Below are 20,897 nucleotides of genomic sequence, written 5' to 3'. Positions count from 1 at the left end.
AGACTCCCGAAGAATCCAAATCCCTTTCGGGGGAGCCAGTCTATTCCTGTTCACTTTGGGAGCAGGTAATTGGAAAAACTTACCCAAAGAGAAAGAGCTGCTAATACATTTATTTCTAAATGATGGAGCAGGTCTGACTTTTACATAAATGGAGACACTTAGTTCCAGATGTCAACAGATAACAATTTGGGCGTTTACATAGTGCCTTTCACGTAGAAAAATGTTCCCAGACATGCCACGAGTTGTGAGGAAAAGACTATTTAACGTGCAAGGTCAAGAAAACTCTGCCTTCATAATTTCACTGAAAATCTACCCAATAGTTTTACAGAATTATTTGATAAAACTATCAACTGAGAAAGAGGCCACAAACAGGAATAAGTCTGCACCATGGGCTGAGAGTGGTGAAACATCATCTAAGATTACTCTGAAGAAAACTGCTGTTCCTTTCAATTCCAAGCACAAAGGGGCACACATTACAAATTAAGGCCCAAAAAATGTGCGGTACAGCTCCACAGGCATAAGTGCCCTGGAGCTGTACCATCGGTGACCTCATTGAAGTATCAGGGGTCGGGGGAGGTCAGCTTGTTACAATATTACTGGTGGTCACCGAGCAGAAGAGGGTCTGTGGATAAACTGACCACGGCCAGCGGCTAGTGCACCTGCCACGGTCATTGACTCAGTAAGTTATCTTTTAAGTGGGACAAGTTTTACGGAAATGGAAGCAACATTGCATGGGTGGGAGGGTGGGGGGTGCTCCTAGTCAAGGCCCAGGCCTGGACCCATAGGTGAGCCCTACATTTGCTGCTTAATGGTTCAATACCAGGTTCATCCCGGCGTTTTTGGCTTTTGATGGAAATGAAACCTGGGACAAGGAATCTTAAAAATCAATTCTCGGGATGTGGGCATCACATACCACGGTATTTATAGCCCATCCCTAGTTTCCCTGAAAAGTTATTGACGGGCCGCCTGGTTGAACCGCTGCTGTAGTCTGGGGTGCAGACATGCCCTGACTTGTCTGGTGAGAAGGAAACCGGGGAGAGGCCAAACTAGGTGCAGCAGAGTCTGGGCGGACAAACAAGTTAATCAACGGCTGGACGTCGTCATGATCACATGGGTACCACATGATGCTGGGGGTATAACAGGGATCCCTTGAGGGAGGGATCAGAGCAGTGGAGAACTGGACACTCCGAGGACTAGATCGTTTCATGGAGATGGTCCCCAGCACTTTGTGGGGCTTGGGGCTCGGGGCCGCGATTGGTGAGGGGATGGAGCTGTGAACGGGGCCGCAATCGGGGAGTGGAGGGAAGAGCTCGGTTTAAGGCAGGCCTAAGGCTTCCTTGTAAGGCAAGGAGGAGCAGGTTTTGCCTGACGGGAGAGCCGACACCGCCCGCCCCGCTCAGGCCTCTCGTTGATAATGCAGATCGGGTCCTGATGACATAATCGGGGCCGATCTGCATATTTAAAACAGGACCCCGCATCCTTCCTGCGGGTATCCTGCTCTCCTGATCAAAAGAGCAGGTTATTATGAGGACAGATTGGGAATAAGTGGGATCGCAGGGTGTAACTAACACGTATTATTTTAACTACCCACCCGCCCGGATTCTGCCAGGTGGGGGCAGTTAAAATCAGGGCCATGGTCACTTTTACTGACACCAGCTTTCTATTTCCAGATATTTTTCAAATTCTCAAACTGCAATGGTGAGATTTGAACCCATGTTGTGCTCGATTACTAGTCTAGTAATATAGACACTACACTATCATACTAAAATCTATACGTAGAACTCACTGATGTACTGATCCACTGCATGAAAAGGAAAGGAATGAACTTGCATTTATATAGCTCCTTCCACAGCCTCAGGACATTCCAAAGTGCTTTTCAGCCAAGTACTTTTGAAATGCAGACGCTGTTGTAATGTCAGAAATGCAGCAGCCAATTTGCACACAGCAAGCTCCCACAGACAGCAATGAGATAAGTGACCGGATAATCTGTTATAATGATGTTGGTTGAGGAATAAATATTGTCCAGGACACAGAGAACTCCCCTGCTCTTCTGAGCTCTTCTAAGCCATGGCTGACATAAGGGAAAGGGACATAGCAGCAGCACAGGGTCAGCGCTGGATAGGATAACTGCGCAAGAAACATAGAGGCATAGAAAATAAGAGCAGCAGTAGGCCATTCGGCCCTTCGAGCCTGCTCCGCCATTCAATATGATCATGGCTGATCCTCTATCTCAATACCATATTCCCGCCCTCTCCCCATACCCCTTGATGCCTTTTATGTCTAGAAATCTATCTAGCTCCTTCTTAAATATATTCAATGACTTGGCCTCCACAGCCTTCTGTGGTAGAGAATTCCACAGGTTCACCACACTCTGAGTGAAGAAATTTCTCCTCATCTCAGTCCTAAATGTCCTATCCTGTATCCTGAGACTGTGACCCCCTTGTTCTGGATGCCCCAGCCAGGGGAAACATCCTCCCTGCATCCAGTCTGTCTAGCCCTGTCAGAATCCTAACTGTAAGTAACGTATGTATCAGCAATCGAGAATCAGTTTGGCTCAGTAGGTAGCACCTTGCTTCTGCATTAGAAAGTTGTGGGCTTAAGCCCCAGTATGTACTTGAGCGCAGGGAATGAATTTCCATGATGGGAGAACCATGAAAACCCCGTTCACAACATTTTTCCAGGTTTCCCTGGTTCTTCCGTCGAAGTTCCAGCGGATGAGTAGGAGAACGCCCCCATGAAATTCACTCCCATACGTAACCTGACATTTCTGTGCAATCCTGAGCGACTTAAAGCTGCTGTCTTTCAGATGGGACGTTAAACTATGGCTCAAACCGCCAGCTCAGGTGGATGTAAAAGATCCCTTGGCACTATCCAAAGAAAAGCAGGGGAGTTCTCCTGGGATCCTGGCCAATATTCCTCCCTCAACCAATAAAAATCACACTAAATGGTCATATTGCTGTTTGTGGAACCTTACTTTGTGAAAATTGGCCGCTGCGTTCACCTACATAGCAACAGTGACTGCATTTCAAAATGTGAGGTTGTGAAGCTCTTTGAGATGTCCTGAGGTTGTCATAAGGTACTATATAAATGTAAATTTCTTCATGCGCAATTATCTACAGCCATCAGAAGTACTCATTTAAAAGTTATTTGGGATAATTTTAACTTTGGGTGATAGTGTAAAATGGGCGATATCAAATTAGCTGCCCATTAAACGCCACAGCCAATTTTCCATTCCTTTGACTTCAATAGAAATTAAATTCAGGCGTGGTGCAATTGGGCGGCTAATTCGATATCGCCCATTTTATACTACTGCTCAAAGTTAAAATTACCCCTATTCTTTTCTGTTACCTATCTGATAGCCTAAACTCCAAATGACAAAATGTCGTGCAGTGCTTTCGAGCTGTAGAGAATGCCAGGGTAGCAGGACTGTCTCTATATTATGATGGGAACTATATCTAATATCCGTACTACAGTCAAAACATCCTGGTCAGATTGGTCAATAAAATGAGAAGCGACCTTCTAAACACAAAGTCCGGAGGCACTGTGCAGCTTAACTCCCAGGCCAACAGCGACAGCTCTGTACAGGACAGAATTTAACGAGTTGTTTTCATTTCATTTCTCTAAGAAAAGCTGACAGGTCTTCCACATTTTCTAAAATTACTGTGTTTTCATTTTTGAGAGATTTGGACCAGATGTAATAATCCTTTAAATTACTGTCCTTTTTTACAAGGAGCCTTGAATGTTATTGCTCTAAACTAATATTTTCACAGGCTGTACTTGAATAATATAAGAGGATGACTGCTAGAGCATACTCAGAAATTCAGACATGTATTTCAGGCTGTCAATTTCAGGGTACAATAAGTCAGTTGTTAAGTTTTTGACGGTCTTCGTTTCTTGTATGTTTATATCATTTGTAATTCAAATTTTTTTTCCCAGAGTGCATTGATTATTGCTCACAAATGGTAATTTAACCATCCCATTCATTTCCTGACTCTGACAGATTAAATTGTCGGATTCGAGCTTCGTGTTTATAAATATATATAAAAAAACAAAGATAGTACCAGCAGCAGAAATAAATAGATGGTGACAGACAGACAAAAGTCTGCTTTTCTTCCCCCCACCCCCCCAGGGTTTTCAGATGCAATGACAATACAAAAACAACGTGCTTCCTTCATAAAAGGGAACACTGACTTCCTAAATGTTCAGGGTAGGGGTTTGATATGCAAACGAAACAAAGACAAACATGTTTTGCTTATTAAAATGCCGCATTTATATCGCGGAATTGCTCCTAGTGGAAAGGATTCTATGATATGCGAGACTGTCAGCGCCAGGGAGTTTGTCCTGTCTGCGTTAGGTGTGGATTTTGTAGTACTGGCCACAACACTGAAACATTTGTACACGGACATGCTTTGTGACTGGGGAAAAAAAGAGAAGCTCCCCTCACATCAGGAGAAGATCCGTACAGGCAGGCCGGGAACAAGATGGTGAGCCGTGGTATTCAGTGCCAGCAGCGGCGGTTATTTAAAATTGCTTTGATACTGGGCTTTGTGCCATGTTACTGCTGGCTCCCAATGGCACTTGGCTGGTGGCAACCCTGAAGCAAAGTAGTCAAATTTGTTGAGGCCGGTGGCCCCTTCTTCACAAGGTCTTCCCAGCCAGTGGTCATACCAATCCGGCAACTTTACTTTAGCACTGCCACTGGCTGCGAGGGACCCACCTGTTGGAATACCACAAAACCTATATAAAAGCATCTAAGTTCACCACTGGGAGCTGGCTTGGGTAGTAAAGGGAGAGACACCTCCATGTCAGTTTGGCTCTCTTGGTAGTACTCTCACTTTTGAGTCAGAAGATCATAAAATCAAGCCCCACTCCAGGACCTGAGTAGATAATCTAGGCTAAAACTCCAGTGCAGTTCTGAGGGAGTGCTGCACTGTCGGAGATACTGGGCATGATTTTAACATGGAGGCGGGAAGGGACTGGGGGAAAGGCAGTCAGCCACGAAACCTGGGGCGTAACTTGGTGGGTCACAATCAAGATCGAGACCTTAATGAGGTCAATAAATTTTACTTCTGGGCTTCGCGCCCGGTAGCCAGCCTGATTGACAGGCTGGCTGGCTGTCGGGCGGGAAGGCCGGGAATCGGAGAAGAGGGAGGAAGGGACCGTGGGCTGTGGAGGCCATGGGTGGGGGGGCTGATGCTGGGAGGAGATTGGAGGTCGCCTGAAGAGGTTAGAGATCGGAAGATGAGATCGGATGTCGGGTGAAGAGTCGCAGGTCCAGCATGAGGGAGGGTCCAGCATCGGAAAACGGGGGTCCAGCATCGTGGGGTGGGTGGAGGGGGTGGGGGTTGGCTGATCGCAGGGGCATGTCATGCCAGATGAGCTTGTTCAGCCTGGAAGAAGCACTCCTGCTCTTCCGCGCCTACAAGCAGTGCAATAAAAGTGCTCACCTCATGGATCTGGCCCTTCCTGCCTGCTTTCACCTGACTTGACTCGGAAGCGATGAGAAACCCGAACTGGTAAGGTTAAAGTTGTTTGACTTTTGTAATACACAAAAAATTAAGTACCTCAATTTTTTCAACGAGGAGCACTGCCCCTTTAAGCCTTGGTTTGCCGGCTTTAAGTGGGAGCGGGACTTAAGGGTTACTGTTGCACGCGCAGATCCTAACGCGCCTGGGTCAAACCCGGATATGGGCGTGTTGGAGCCGGGATATGGTCCCGCTCCAAAAATCCGCTATCTTTACTGCCCAGCCACCCCTAGCCCACCCATTCTTGGGGGTTAAAATTACCCCCACTTAGCATGAGACATTAAACTGAGACCTTCCCTGCCTATTCAAGTGGACATAAAGAACCAACGGCACTATTTGCAGATGAACAGGTTAAAGAAAAAAAGAACTTGCATTTACGTAGCACCCTTCACAAATTAAGGATGTCCCAAAGCGCTTTACCACCAATTAAATATTTTTGAAGTGTAGTCACTCTTGTAATGTAGGAAAACGCAGTGCACAGCAAAGTCCCACAAGCAGCAATGACCAGATAATCTGTTTCAGTGATGTTGGTTGAGGGATATATATTGGGCTGGACACTGGGAGAACACCCCTGCTCTTAGAATAGTGCAGTGAGATCTTTTACATTCATCTGGGAGGGCAGACGGGGCCTCAATTTAATGTCTCATCCGAAAAACGGCACCTCCGACGGTGCAGCACTACCTCAGTACTGCACTGGAGTTTAGTTCTCGCTGGTGTCCTAAGCAACCGTTCTCCCTCAGCCAACACCTCCAAGAAGAGATTAGCTGGTCCTTTATCTCATTAGATGTTTGTGGGATCTTGTTGTGCGCAAATTGGTAGCCGCGTTTGGCTCCATAACAATAGTAACTCAATGGATATGAAGTGTGCTGGGACGTCCTGCAGACATGAAAGGTGTTAAATAAATGAAGTCCTTTCTCTTCTGTAATGGGTTTTGATGCTGTTGTTGGAGATACCATCACCTTGTTTATATCACCGCACGGCCATGAGTCGGGGCATCTTGTTATTTAAGCTTTATTCAAATAAATGCCTGTTCCAATGTGAGAAAAACATCCACCTTTACATTAATGCATTAAATATTTATCAGTTCAATGGTATTCAACAAAGCCTGTTGAAGGTGTTTAAAAGGCATCCATTTGAGGCACAAGGTGATAACTTGCTCCTTTGAGTTCCATAAGTGTTATTAGCTTCTTGCCATTTACTTTATTTACACAAGATCAAAATTAGCCAAAAAATGCAGTTAGAATGTCAGATAACCCACTGTAGGTAAGGTCTTCCCTATTCTTTGAAAGAAATTCAACCTCCGAAAACAATTTGGAACTGCTGTCATCACATGGGGCCAGCAGTAGGTGATAAGGAAAGTTCATGACAACTTGGAGTCAAGTGAAAGAGCCCCTGATCCAGCAGCATCTGAAGATACAATACAAATATTGGTACCTCATGTCTTGGTAGATTGAAAAGGCGGTTGTGATACCAGCAGAAAAAATACTTCCATCTGAGTTTTGAGAACCTTCAAGTAAAAGCTTTCCTGCAAGTCAGTATTGTCATAGGAACTCCATGCTGGACTTTTGAATCCTGTGAAGTGCCTTCTCATGATGCTTGCCACCAGTGACAGCTCTATGAGTTGCTGTGCCAGATTTAAGCATTTACCTGGGTTAGAAGATCCTCCATGAATGAAATCCTTAGTTATCAGTTGGTACAGAGGGACAGAAGATCTGATAATTAGGATGGGAGGGGATCTGGAGACTTATTCTGTTTCCTCAACTTGAGTCTTGTGAACAATTTGTACTATTGGGGTAGGTGTATGGGAATCTCCCCTGTCAGAGACAAACCATCCTTTACGCATCCCTTCATCTCCTACACTGCAGTGCACCTCCTTCTTTTCATACTCACACACTCACCACTTTTGCAACCCTCACTTTCCTACACCTCGTATCTGACACACAGCATACCAGCTATTCCACCATGACAGGCACATTCTCTAAACACCTCACAAGGATGTTACCAACAAATTTCCTTCTTTCTCGCAGGAGAAGGTCAACTCCAGGCAGCAGGCTGCCTGCGGAGGAGTCTGAGCCTGCCTGCACATCCTCTTCCCCATCGAAGAAAGCGCGCTGGCCATCACGGGCAGAGGCAGAGCCACGGCTGTGGTGACTGGTAGCACTGGAGGAGATGTCGTGCAGAGTTTCTTCACACCCTATCCTCTGGTTCCCTTATTACCTTAATCTTACCCTATATACTCAGCATGACAAACTGCAAATGCTTTCACCAGCCACTTCTCTCTCTGCTCTCCCTTCACACTAAAAGCTAATCCTTGTCGCTCTCTTTGATATCAGGTGCCGAAGATGTGGACATACCTCTGCCACTTGAGGAGGAGAAGCTGTGGGTATGGCCTCCTGTGCAGTGCCCTCCTCCTCCTTCCTCTTGTTGCAGCTGTTCCTGCTCTCTGCTATCTTCCTTGCTGCTCCCCCTCGTCGTCCAGCCTCAAAGGCAGCCCTACCAGACTATGTATGACAGCGGTCAAATTGTTAATAAGGCAGCCAAAAACAGTCCAGCACCAGCAAAATCTTCTTCTCAGCAATCAAAATTAGCTTCCCAGAGTCAGATGACGGACCCAAAAATGCCCAGAAGTTAACCAGCAGCCTGAAATGACAAACCAGCAACTATCCTATAAGTACTGCACGATCCCTTTCAATAGCCCTGCTGAGGAGTCCTTCCTGCCTGTTAGTGCCATGAGTTGCTGGGCACGTTTCACAAGTGGCAAGGCAGGTGCTGGGACAGCCCAATATCACAAAAGGGTCCTACAACAAGCATTGGACCCTTATTTACATAAGTCATTCACTGCTTTTAGTTCTGGCATGTACTCTGGACACCTACAGTGAAGCCCAATCCAATTTGGTGGTCAGCGCACTTCTGGTTGGAAATTTATGCGCCCATTTAGCACCCAAAAAACAGGCGCACCGCAATCGAATTTCTAGGCCTCTGTGTTTGTTGGACAGTACAGATGGGTTGGGGGTTGGCTTTCTAAGAAGGGTGGATGATGGCAGTTTTTGAAAAAGAGAGGGATTGGGTCTGAGCAGAAGAAGCCATTTTTAATGTTGAAAATCCATTTTTATTGTTGGCAAGCACGGTTGAGGGGGCAAGATAGGTAGTTGTGTGGGAAAGAGGGAGAGGATCTCATAAAAGAGAGGAACTTGGAGAAGGAAGGAGGGAGTTGGGAAAGAAACTGCTAAGTAATGGGGATCAGAGCTGAGGTGGATGGAAGACAGGGAGTTCAGGAATAACAGGGGCGAAGAGGAGGAGATAATGGCAGAGGAAGCTGCAGAAATGGTCTTCATTTTAGAGATGAAGAAATTCATGAGCTCTTCAGATTTGGTAATGGAGGTGAGGGTAAAAGGGGGTTCAGAGAAAGGTTTGAGGAGGTCGCTCATCATAGAGAAAAAGGGACTGGAGCAGGGGAATGGCAGGGGTGGGAGACAATGAGTAGGGACAAGGACATTGAAGGCAGAGGAAGGGGGAAGCTGAGCAGGTCAACAATGACAGAGATGGAGGGACAGAGGAGACAGTCAGAGGAGAAGGAGTTGGGAGTTTGAGAGTGAATTAGTGAAGGAGAGATTTTCCGGGGCAAACGGTGACGCTGATGGGTGTGACAAAAGAATTGAAAAATTTTATCGAAACGTTAACTTGGTATTGGTTCCTTTAATTTAGTCACGATACTCAAGCAGTTAAATATCAGCTTTATTCACACAAATCATGTCCCAGCCAAACTCAATACAGCACAATCTTTCAAAGTCTAGTCAGTTGTCTCCATGCAGTTTGTTTGAGGGGGGAGCCAAGCCATTTATTTCATTCACAAACATGCTTTGTGATTTGTTCAGCTATGTGCTTGATCAATATTTCTTTTTGAATTTAGCTGAAGCTAATTAAATTCACAAATCCCTGGTAAGAATTTTGGGGAGCATTTATTAGCCAAGACTTTGAGTCAATGAGTTTTATCTTGAACATTCACAGACAGTGTATCTGGGACTTCCGAAGAGAATAAATTAAGGTAGATAACTCCCGTAGTTGATGAGGTTAGGGACAAAGATTCACTATGTCAGCAGATGTGATAATGTTTAGTTTAGCTTGGAGTTGATAACTACTTATTATTTTCCACTATATGAAGAATTAGCAAAGTTTAACAATTACCATAAAAATATATATTAGGTTTCTGCTATTTGTTTGTTCATTTCTTGTTCAATACATTCATTTGAAGGTTGAGGCCGAGAACAAGATTCCACTTGGATGGATGATCCTTCTTGGCCTCCTCCCAATATCCCCACCATTACAGAAGCCAGTCTTCAGCCAATTCGATTCACTCCACGTGATATCAAGAAACGGCTGAGTGCAATGGATACAGCAAGGGCTATGGGCCCCGACAACATCCCAGCTGTAGTGCTGAAGATTTGTGCTCAGAACTAGCCGTGCCTCTCGCCAAGCTATTCCAGTACAGCTACAACACTGGCATCTACCCGACAATGCGGAAAATTGCCAAGGTATGTCCTGTCCACAAAAGCAGGACAAATCCAATCCAGCCAATTACTGCCCCATCAGTCCACTCTCAATCATCAGCAAAGTGATTGAAGGTGTCGTCGACAGTGCTAACAAGCGGCACTTACTCACCAATAACCTGCTCACCGATGCTCAGTTTGGGTTCCGCCAGGACCATTCGGCTCCAGACCTCATTATAGTTTTGGTCCAAACATGGACAAAAGAGCTGAATTCCAGAGGTGAGGTAAGAGTGACTGCCCTTGACATCAAGGCAGCATTTGACCGAGTGTGGCACCAAGGAGCCCGAGTAAAATTGAAGTCAATGGGAATCAGAGGGAAAACTCTCCAGTGGCTGGAGTCATTCCTAGCACAAAGGAAGATGGTAGTGGTTGTTGGAGGCCAATCATCTCAGTCCCTGGACAAAGCTGCAGGACCTCCACAGGGCAGTGTCCTCGGCCCAACCATCTTCAGCTGCTTCATCAATGACCTTCCTTCCATCATAAGGTCAGATATGGGGATGTTCGCTGATGATTGCACAGTGTTCAGTTCCATTCGCAACCCCTCAGATAATGAAGCAGTCCGTGCCCGCATGCAGCAAGACCTGGACAACATCCAGGCTTGGGCTGATAAGTAGCAAGTAACAATCGTGCCAGACAAGTACCAGGCAATGACCGTCTCCAACAAGAGAGACTCTAACCACCTCCCCTCGACATTCAATGGCATTACCATTGCCGAATCTCCCATCATCAACATCCTGGGGATCACCATTGACCAGAAACTCAATTGGACCAGACACATAAATACTGTGGCTACAAGAGCAGGTCAAAGGCTGGGTATTCTGCGGTGATTGACTCATCTCCTGACCCCCCAAATCCTTTCCACCATCGACAAGGCACAAGTCAGGAGTGTGATGGAATATTCTCCACTTGCCTGGATGAGTACAGCTCCAACAACACTCAAGAACCTCGACATCATCCAGGACAAAGCACTCCATCCACCACCCTAAACATTCACTCCCTTCAGCACCGGCACACCGTGGCTGCTGTGGATACCATCTACAAGATGCACTGCAGCAACTCACCAAGGCTTCTTCAACAGCACCTCCCAAACCCGCGACCTCTACCACCTAGAAGGACAAGGACAGCAGGCACATGGGAACTCCAAGTCACACATCCCGACTTGGAAATATATCGCCGTTCCTTCATTGACGCTGGGTCAAAATCCTGAAACTCCCCACCTAATAGCACTGTGGGAGAACCTTCACCACACGGACTGCAGCGGTTCAAGAAGGCGGCTCACCACCACCTTCTCAAGGGCAATTATGGATGGGCAATAAATGCCGGCCTCGCCAGCGATGCACACATCCCATGAACGAATAAAAAAAACTTTAGTGTCATTCTGCCACTCCTTGAAGGCAAAGAAGACCCTGTGGAGGCACAGGATACAACCCCAAAAGCTAAAGTAATCTAAAGAAAGGTTTTCTGTTTGTTATATTGGGTGTGCTATCAAATGTATTTAGATAGCAGGGCAAATGCAAACATTTTTGAGGATGTAGGGAGCAAAGACCCACCTTTTAGAGTATCTGAAACACAGAAGCCAAAAATATCAAGAATAAAAAGGGTAAAAAGACCCAAAAAAGTAACAGTGGGGTTAAAAGAAGGTTGAGGGATGTGAATGGTAATGTATAAGTGTGTGTACAGTTGACAGCATATTTGACTGCAGGGAGAATTGTTTGGTGGAAATCTAACATACATACTTTTAGATTTAGTGCTCCCCAGCTCCATCTTTATTGCTGCTTAGGCCTTTTGCCATTGTACAAATGAGAACACAATATATATGAAAGTAAAAGTGTTTTAACAGGACGGAATTATTTGGGCAACAGCTTTTTCTCACGCCTCCTATAATTGCCTGCGATTGACTAGCAAGAGGTGCATTTCTTTTGGGGCTAGTCAGACAGTGTTAGGCCCGCTATTCTCCCCCCAGGAGAAAAATATTGGTACCATTTGGTTGACAAATCCAGAAACTCACCCAGCTGAGCTTAAGTGGCAGGAAGAGTTTGGCACCCAAACTCATGGGGGGTAATTTTGACTTTGTGCGATAGTGTGAAATCGCCATCCCTATCTACCAACACAGCAAACTGGCATGCAGTCAACTAAAATAAGAACACAGTGGATATGTAAGTGTAAATGATGGAGGTAATTTTGACTTCAGGAGAGATGTATAACGGGCGGCTGATCCGATATCGCCTGTCATACACTATCACTGGAAGTCAAAATTACCTCCATTGAGTTTTTGAATTTATAAATGTTAATCAGGTGTCTGAGTAGCTCAACAGTTGAGCCCTTGAGTCCAAAGTAGAAATCATGGGGAGTGGATCTTGACTTTGTGCGAGAGTGTAAAATGGGTGATAGCAAATCGACATCCCGTCTTACAATGAATTCTTGGAAATAAAAATCAGAAGAGATTATCTGTAGCAATGCAGTCCCTCCTTTGGAATTGGGAAAACCAATCTGGCTTGAGGATTCTGCTTCATGATCTGCCATTTAAGACAAGAATGCTTTGCTAAATTTCCTCGTTGGAAGGAAGATGGATCAATGCAGTAATGCTTGGTTAACATGTTGGCACTGCTCCAAGTAAAACTTTATAAATATTGTTGAGGTAGGCTACTTTAAAGCTTGTCCCTTAAGCAAGCATTGCTGTTGAAAATGGCCATAAACATATGAAAATGAGGGGCAGGAAAAGACCAGCTGGTCCATCAAGTCTGCCATGATTGCACTTGTTAGAATTCTGCTAAATAGCCAATAGAGGACTATGGAGTTCACTGATCACTGGCTTGCCACTGAGTGAAATATCCATACAGATTTTTTAACAGACATATTGAAATAAGGAAACTAGTGCTTTGTACATGTCAGTCTCCAGGAACCTCCTCTCCACCTTTTATCTGTGAGGCCAAGAAAATAAAGATGTTTGAATCATCATCTGGGCCAGATGAAACCTGAGACCACCTTTGGGAAGAACATAGTGGTGAACCACACCGCTATACTGTCATTAAAAATCTGTAGGGTATATAACTCATGGACCCTCTCAGTTAAAATAAAAGCCTTTACAGTATCTACCTTCCCCGTGCCATGGGTTCACGAAAGGAGCTTGTGAAGAACCAGCTCCAACTGCCATTGTGGATCAAAGGCATTTTGAACAACATTTAATATTCACATACCTTTTATAACCATGACAGCATGGGATGAACCTCCCACCAGTTTACCTTTAACATACAGATAAAATATCTCTGATACATCTCACACGAAAATAGGACACCGGCATCTGATAAAATTCATCCACTCCCATGTTCCTGACACAAGGTGTAACTGGACAAAAGAACAGTTACTTTCCTGTGTTTAATTCATAGAACTTCAATACACCTTGCAATAATCCTTATGTTGGCCCCTCATGACTAACTTAGAACAGACCTTTCGATCCTGTTCCAAAGTGGCCTTAAGACTCATTCTCAGATCTGCCCTCATGTGAAGAATACTGATGGCATCATTACCATTAAATTAACTAATCGCCACAAGTGTGTAATAAAACCCTTCACTTAACTATGTTATATCATGGGTGAAACCTCTTCCATTTGCAGTCTTCAACAAGACTGTGGCAAAGGTTTCCTTGAAGTTTTGATGCCTATCACTTCTTCTTGGAAGCCTTGAGTTTTTATCATGGCCTGTTCCACAACAATTTGACCTAAGCTGGATAAATCTGAGCACTGATCTATCTACAACTCAATGAGAACATTCTTCTTTTTGGGAGAGATTTGTTTAGTTCTCCAACACAAGAGCAAGTCTGAGAACCATTAGTCCCAAGGCCACTAATGAACGGGATAAATTTGTGCCTGGTCTTTTTTGATTTTCTGGAAGAATTGAGGAATCAGAGAATATGAGTGCAGCACAGTTCTGTACCAACATACTGTCAGTAGGTGTTGAGAGAGAATTCTGGGATCTGGAAAAGAAATACTACAGACTTGCATTTTCCTCTAATTTGCAGGCCATTGAGTCTGGCCTTTCAAGCATCCTGTCTAGAGGGACCAGCTCTGTACATTTATAGCATCATAGTAGATCACAGGAGGAGGCCATTCGGCACATCATGCCTGTGCTGGCTCTTTGAAAGAGCTATCCAATTAGTCCCATTCCCCTGCTTTTTCCCCATAGCCCTGTAAATGTTTTCCCTTCAAGTATTTTTCTAATTCGCTTTTGAAAGTTACTATTGAATGTGCTTCCACCACCCTTTGAGGCAATGTATTCCAGATCGTTGTGTAAAAATGTTTTTCCTCATGTCGCCTCTGGCTCTTTTGTTGATCACCTTAAATCTGTGTCCTCTGGTTACCGACCCTTCTGCCACTGGAAATAGTTTCTCCTTATTTACTCTATCAAAACCGTTCACGATCTTGAACACCTCTATCAAATCTCCCCTTCACCTTCTCTGTTCTAAGGAGAACCCCAGCCTCTTCAGTCTCTCCACATAACTGAAGTCCCTCATCCCTGGTACCATTCTAGTAAATCTCTTGTGCACCATCTCTAAGGACTTTACATCTTTCCTAAAATGTGGTGCCCAGAATTGAACACAATACTCCAGCTGAGGTCTAACCAGTGTTTTATAATGGTTTGGCCTAACTTCCTTGCTTTTGTACACTATGCCTCTATTAATAAAGCCAAGGATCCCATATGCCTTTTTAACAACCTTCTTAACTTGTCCTGCCACCTTCAAAGACTTAGGTATGTACACCGCCAGGTCTCTCCGTTCCTGCACCCCTTTTAAAATTGTACCATTTAGTTTATATTGCCTCTTCTCATTTTTCCTACCAAAATGCACCACTTCACACTTTTCTGCATTAAATTTCATCTGCTATGTGTCTGCCCATTTCACCAGTCCATCTATGTCCTCCTGAAGTCTGTTACCGTCCTCCACATTGTTCACTACATTTCCGATTTTCGTTTCATCTGCAAACTTTGAAATTATACCCTGTATACCCAAGTCCAGGTCATTAATATAGGTCAAAAAGAGCAGTGGTCCTAATACTGACCCCTGAGGAACACCACTGTATACTTCCCTCCAGTCTGAAAAACAACAGTTCACCACTACTCTCTGCTTTCTGTTCCCTAGCCAATTTTGTATCCACCTGCCACTGTCCCTTTAACCCCATGGACTTTAATTTTGCTAACAAGTCCATTATGTGGTGCTTTTTCAAATGCCTTTTGAAAGTCCATATACATAACATCAACCACACTACCCTCATTAACCCTCTCTGTTACTTCATCAAAGAACTCAATCAAGTTAGTCAAACACGATTTTCCTTTAACAAATCCGTGCTGACTTCCATTTATTAGCCCATACTTTTCCAAGCGCCAATTAATTTAGTTCCGGATTATTGTCTCTAAAAGTTTCCCCACCACCGACGTTAGGCTGACTGGCCTGTAATTGCTGGGTTTGTCCCTCTCCCCTTTTTTGAACAGGGGTATAACATTTGCAATCCTCCAGTTCTCCGACAGTTTCCTCATATCTAAGGAGGATTGGAAGATTGTGGTCAGAGCCGTCACAATTTCCACCCTTACTTCTCACAGTAACCTAAGATGCATCCCATCTGGACTAGGTGACTTTTTTACTTTGAGTACTGCCAATCTTTTAAGTTCCTCCCCTTTATCTATTTTTATCCTATTCAATATCGCTACTACCTCCTCCTTTACTGCTACAATGGCAGCATCCTCTTCTCGAGTGAAGACGGGTGCGAAGTATTCATTTAGCAGCCATGCCCTCTGCCTCCACAAGAAGATCTTTTTTGTCCCTAATCAGTCCCACCCTTCGTTTGACTACCCTTTTACTATTTATCTGTTTATAAAATACTTTTGGGTTCCCTTTTATGTTAGCCGCTAATCTATTCTCATATTCTCTCTTTGTCCCTCCTATTCCCTTTTTTAACCTGGTTCTCTACTGTATTATGAACCTTATATTCATCATAAGCCTCCTTTTCTGTCATTTTAATCTCCATATCTTTAGTCATCCAGGGAGCTCTAGCTTTGGATGCCCTTCCTTTCCCCCTCGTAGGGATGTGTCCACTCTGTACCCGAACGATCTCCTCCTTGAAGGCCTCCCATTGTTCAATTATTGTTTTGCCTCCCAATTTTTGATTCCAATCCACCTGGGCAAGATCCCCTTTTAACTCACTGAAATTTGCCCTCCTCCAGTTGAGCATTTTCACATTTGATTGTTTCTTGTCCTTTTCTATTACTATTCTAAACCTAATGATATTATGATCACTGTTATCCAAATGCTCCCCCACTGAAACATGCTCCACCTGCCCCACTTCATTCCCCAGAACTAAATCCAGCATGGTTTCCTTCCTTGTTGGGCCGGAAACACACTGTTCCAGAAAATTCTCTTGAACACATTTCAGGAATTCCTCCTCCTCTTTGCCCTTTACACTGTTACTGACCCTAGTCTACATTGGGATAATTGAAGTCCCTCATTATCACTATCGCTCTTGCATCTTTCTGTAATTTGCCTGCAAATTTGCTCCTCTATCTCCTTCCCACTATTTGGTGGCCTATAATACACACCCAGTAGCGTAATTGCTCCTCTATTGTTCCTTAATTCTAACCAAATAGATTCTGTCTTTGACCCCTCAACTACACCATCCATTTCCAATGCTATAATAGTTTTTTTGATCAATACTGCCACCACCCCTTCCTTTCTTTCCTTCCCTACCTTTCCTGGATACTTTGTAGCCAGGAATATTAAGTACCCAATCCCCTCCTTCTTTGAGCCAGGTCTCTGTTAATGCCACTATATCATAGTCCCATGTGGCGACTTGAGCCTGCAGCTCACCAACTTATTTATTATGCTACATACGTTTACGCATATGCACTCTAAACTTATCTTAGATTGCCTCGCTTTTGCCCCCTGTCTGATCCCTCCTATATCTGAATTATTCTTTACTCTAGTGCTACTTGTCCCTCCCAGTCCTCTGTGCACCTTGTTTCTCTTCTCTAATGTCTCATCCTGGTGCCCATCCCCCTGCCAAATTTGTTTAAATTGCATGAAAATAATATGGATAGGATCATAGGAATGGGAGTGGGCCATTCAGCCCCTCAAGCCTGCTCCGCCATTCAATTAGATCATGGATGATTTGTACCTTAACTCCATTTACCCACCTTTGCTCCATATCTCTTGATACCCTTACCTAACAAAAATCAATCAATCTCAGTGTTGAAAGCTCCAATTGTCCCAGCATCCACAACCTTTTGGGGAGAGAGTTCCAGATTTCTACTACGCTTTGTGTGAAAAAGTGCTTCCTGATTTCAGTCCTGAATGGCCTGGCTCTAATTTTAAGATTATGTCACCTTGTTCTTGATTCCTCCACCAGAAAAAATTGTTTAATATAGACACTGGTGTCAAAGTGACCGAGGTCACCAGTAAAGGACCCTCAGTGAAACTTTATGCACCTCTCTGGAATTCATGGAAATACTTTCCCAAGGCAATGATCATACACATCAACTCATCTTACCGACTACAAGCTTTCAGTCTCTCTTGTTAAGGAGTCACCCTGAAGCTGGATGCTTTAGGTGTTGTAACTTTCCTTCCACTTGAGAGACTACAGGTCTGAAAACACAAGCTGTTGAAGCAGCTCTGAAGTTTTCAGAATCATCCTCCTGCTGTTTCTTGTCACAATCTGGTGGCCTAGCAGGATGATGAGAAAGGGATAAATATGGCAGCTTCCCCTTTCATTCAACTGACATGCTGTCAAAAAAAATTGTAAAGATCCTCATACCTGATCTACATAGTTCTTTAGCTGTGCCCTTTTTTTATTTGCTGCACAAAGTCCTTTAACCAGTGTCTGTCCTCACAGAAAATTGTATGTGTGAGTTCTGGATAAGAAGCCCACTTGTATGGACAGGCTATGTGCTTCCTGAGTAAATTAGCCAGCATGTTGGACTTCTCTGCAATTGAATACAATTAAAGTTCTATTCCCTGACCAATGTAACCGTGCTAAATGCCAATGACTTACATGCGTACACTTGCGAATGTGCTCTACCTGTTAGCTTGGACTTGTCACAAAGCCATTGTGATATTGCCAGTTTAGGCCAAGACTCAATGGCCCCTGATGAGCTAATTCAACAGAAGAAGTTCTTTCTCCCTGCTCTTTCTCTATGGGACTCCGCATAAATGCAATGTGGTGTTCTCACTTCCTTGCAATGTGCCAGAATCAAAATCTGTCTCAAGAAACTGACACAATTTTTCTTGAGCTGAACTAAGTTTTCATTTAACCACAGACTTTGGGTCAGGAATTGAAGTGACTCTGATCTGATGTTTGAAGTTGATGGGTTCTGTTAGTTAAATCTGAACTCTAAGTTTAGCCCAGTTCTAGCATATTCCAACATAATCGATTCGAAGCAACAACATAATTTATAGGGCACATTTTTTTTTCTCACAGTTGGATTAAATTGCCATACCTGCAGGGGATTGGTTGGAGTCAGTGGCGTCTGCAGGCCTTGCCCTGGGGACTGGCTTTGTTTTTGAGGGGATGATGCTTGCTGGCCCGGCAGCTGATGGTTCTGTTGGTGCTGTTGCTGTCCTTGTTGCTGTTGCTGTTGGAGCTGCTGAAGATGTTGAAGTTGCTGTAGTTGAGAATTCAGGGATGAGGTAGCTGTGGTAAATAAAGGCACCGTCATGATAAATATAATGTTGAATATGCACGGAATAAGCTTAAGGCATCATAATAATGTCAAAGGAATAATCATTATTTTAGCCAACTCTTTTTTTCTTTCACCAGTTTTCTCCCCTTCTCTCCTGAAGCTGTTGTCTCATTCCTTTAGGGTGCAGCTTCACGGGCACAGGCAAAACTTCATTATCCCACCCAAGTGTCCATTATTTTCATGTGAATTTTAACACTGACCATCAACAAGCTATTCCACTGCTGGAGGCACTGCAGTAGAGTCCGATCCTGTCCTCACCGATAGTGACCAGGAGCAGGATCCCTGGCTGACTTTACCATGTCTATTCCACAAACACTGAGGACAATTTTAGCGACCCTACTGCAACCCTGGCTGAGATCAGCTAAATCAGGGCAGATTTCATATTTCGTAGTCTGGAGGGTAATTTTTGAGGTGAGTGAAGATATGGTGAAGGTCTTTTATTGCCAACTCTCAGTATGCTAGCCCAAAAGGTGGTAATAAACAAAGGAACAATAACAGGGATAGGCTAATATGCAATAGAGGGATATATTGATATGCACACAATAACAGAAATAGACTAATATATAATAACAGGAATAGATTAATGTACAATGACAGGAATAGACTAATATTCCAAAAATGGATATACAAATATACAATAATAGGGATATACTTATATACAATAACAGGGATACATTAATATACAATAACAGGGATACACTAAGATACAACGATAGGAAGACACTAATATATAATAACAGGGATATACTTGGTTTCCACTTCCAGAAAATGGAATTTATCTTCGAGAATAAGAATTTTCTAGAAATAACTTGCATTTATATACAGTCACCACCAATTACACTGTCCCCACTTATCCCAGACAGCCATCTATATCGGGCAAATGCCGTTAATCATTTGCCATTACCATTGGTGTCAATTACAAAGACACCGTTTAAACCGTATTAAGCTTGCCGACTATTTTGGGCAGCTCAAGCAGCTGTTTGCACCTCGCGATTACCTGCCATTAAGTTACTCACTGCTTGCAAGCAGGATTTTCGTTCAGAGCATTTCTCAATTAATTTTGCCTCACTGAAAAAATTGTTTCTTGAAGTTTAACAAGAGGAAATGACTTTAAAAAGCCTTTAGAACTCCTGCCACTGCTGCGAGCCATTCTTGCCAGCTTGCTGAGCTTGACACCTTCCAGCTCCTCTTTAAAATTAAATATTAAATACTCTGAGGCTGTGTTGGAAAAATGATTTGAATACGGGAACATATTTTGATAATGTTACTCTCTGCTGCTTTTGTTCATAATTCCAACGCCCACATTTATAATGGAAACTGCCTGTGTAAACTTGTTGTATTGTATTTACACCCTCCTGCAAGTTGTGGTGCTGCATTGTGTGTCTCCCAGCAATGAGATAAATGACCAGGTAATTTTTGCAGTGCTTGTTACTGCAATTTTGTAAACATTTTGAGTACATCATCAGTTCTTATTTTGTTATAATACGTTGAATTGATATGATAATTTATAATTAAATAGCAAAACTTTGAGCAACTTGGGAGCAGAGAAGTAGAATTGTTTTGAACATAGGAGTTTCTCTGCAGTACAGTCTGAAGAGCTGTGATACACAAAACTGAGGCACTCAGGCACTACAAGTTAACATAGGCAATTTCCAGTAGAAAGGTGGACATAGGAATTTAAAATGGAACAACAGGAAGTAAGGTAGACAGACAGGGCGCTAAATTGGGCTGTGTAGCGTTTCCTACGTGACGTGTGGCAGACGCCATTTTGGTATAGGAGTTAGCGCAGGCGCAGATAACGAACGCTGGAATCATGTAAAGTAGGGAGAAAATGGATATAATCAGTGTACAACGCTGATTTAAAGTGATCGACACCATTTTGGGACTTAACGCTCAACTCAACGCACAGTCTTAACCCCGACGATCTGAACATGTCTTAGAGTGCCTGGAGGACCCCCCACAAGCGCTATTTAAAGGGACCATGCAGGATTTACAGGTTAGTGGCTGGATTATTGCTTCTGGCTGCCCAGACATTTGTAACTGTTTTTGGAGGTCTGCTACACTTGAATACTAGGATGCGGGGATATAGCCTAACATTTAGAGC

The 20,897-nt window shown here is 43.8% G+C and overlaps 1 protein-coding gene across 1 annotated transcript in view; it reads right to left on the bottom strand.

Annotated features, from left to right (window-relative positions):
* The window catches only part of pou6f2 (POU class 6 homeobox 2), a 542,822-nt gene that overhangs the window by 167,923 nt on the left and 354,002 nt on the right, over positions 1 to 20,897 (bottom strand). Inside the window, exon 6 of the mRNA XM_067980970.1 lies at positions 18,551 to 18,744. Within this exon, the coding sequence (XP_067837071.1) occupies positions 18,551 to 18,744 (194 nt within the window). The remainder of the gene's footprint in view (positions 1 to 18,550; positions 18,745 to 20,897) is intronic.

This window comes from Heptranchias perlo, chromosome 3 (assembly GCF_035084215.1).
Source record: "Heptranchias perlo isolate sHepPer1 chromosome 3, sHepPer1.hap1, whole genome shotgun sequence".
Taxonomy (NCBI): domain Eukaryota; kingdom Metazoa; phylum Chordata; class Chondrichthyes; order Hexanchiformes; family Hexanchidae; genus Heptranchias; species Heptranchias perlo.
The sequence above is the reverse complement of the archived record's forward strand: the minus strand, read 5'-3'. Positions and strand labels throughout refer to the sequence as shown.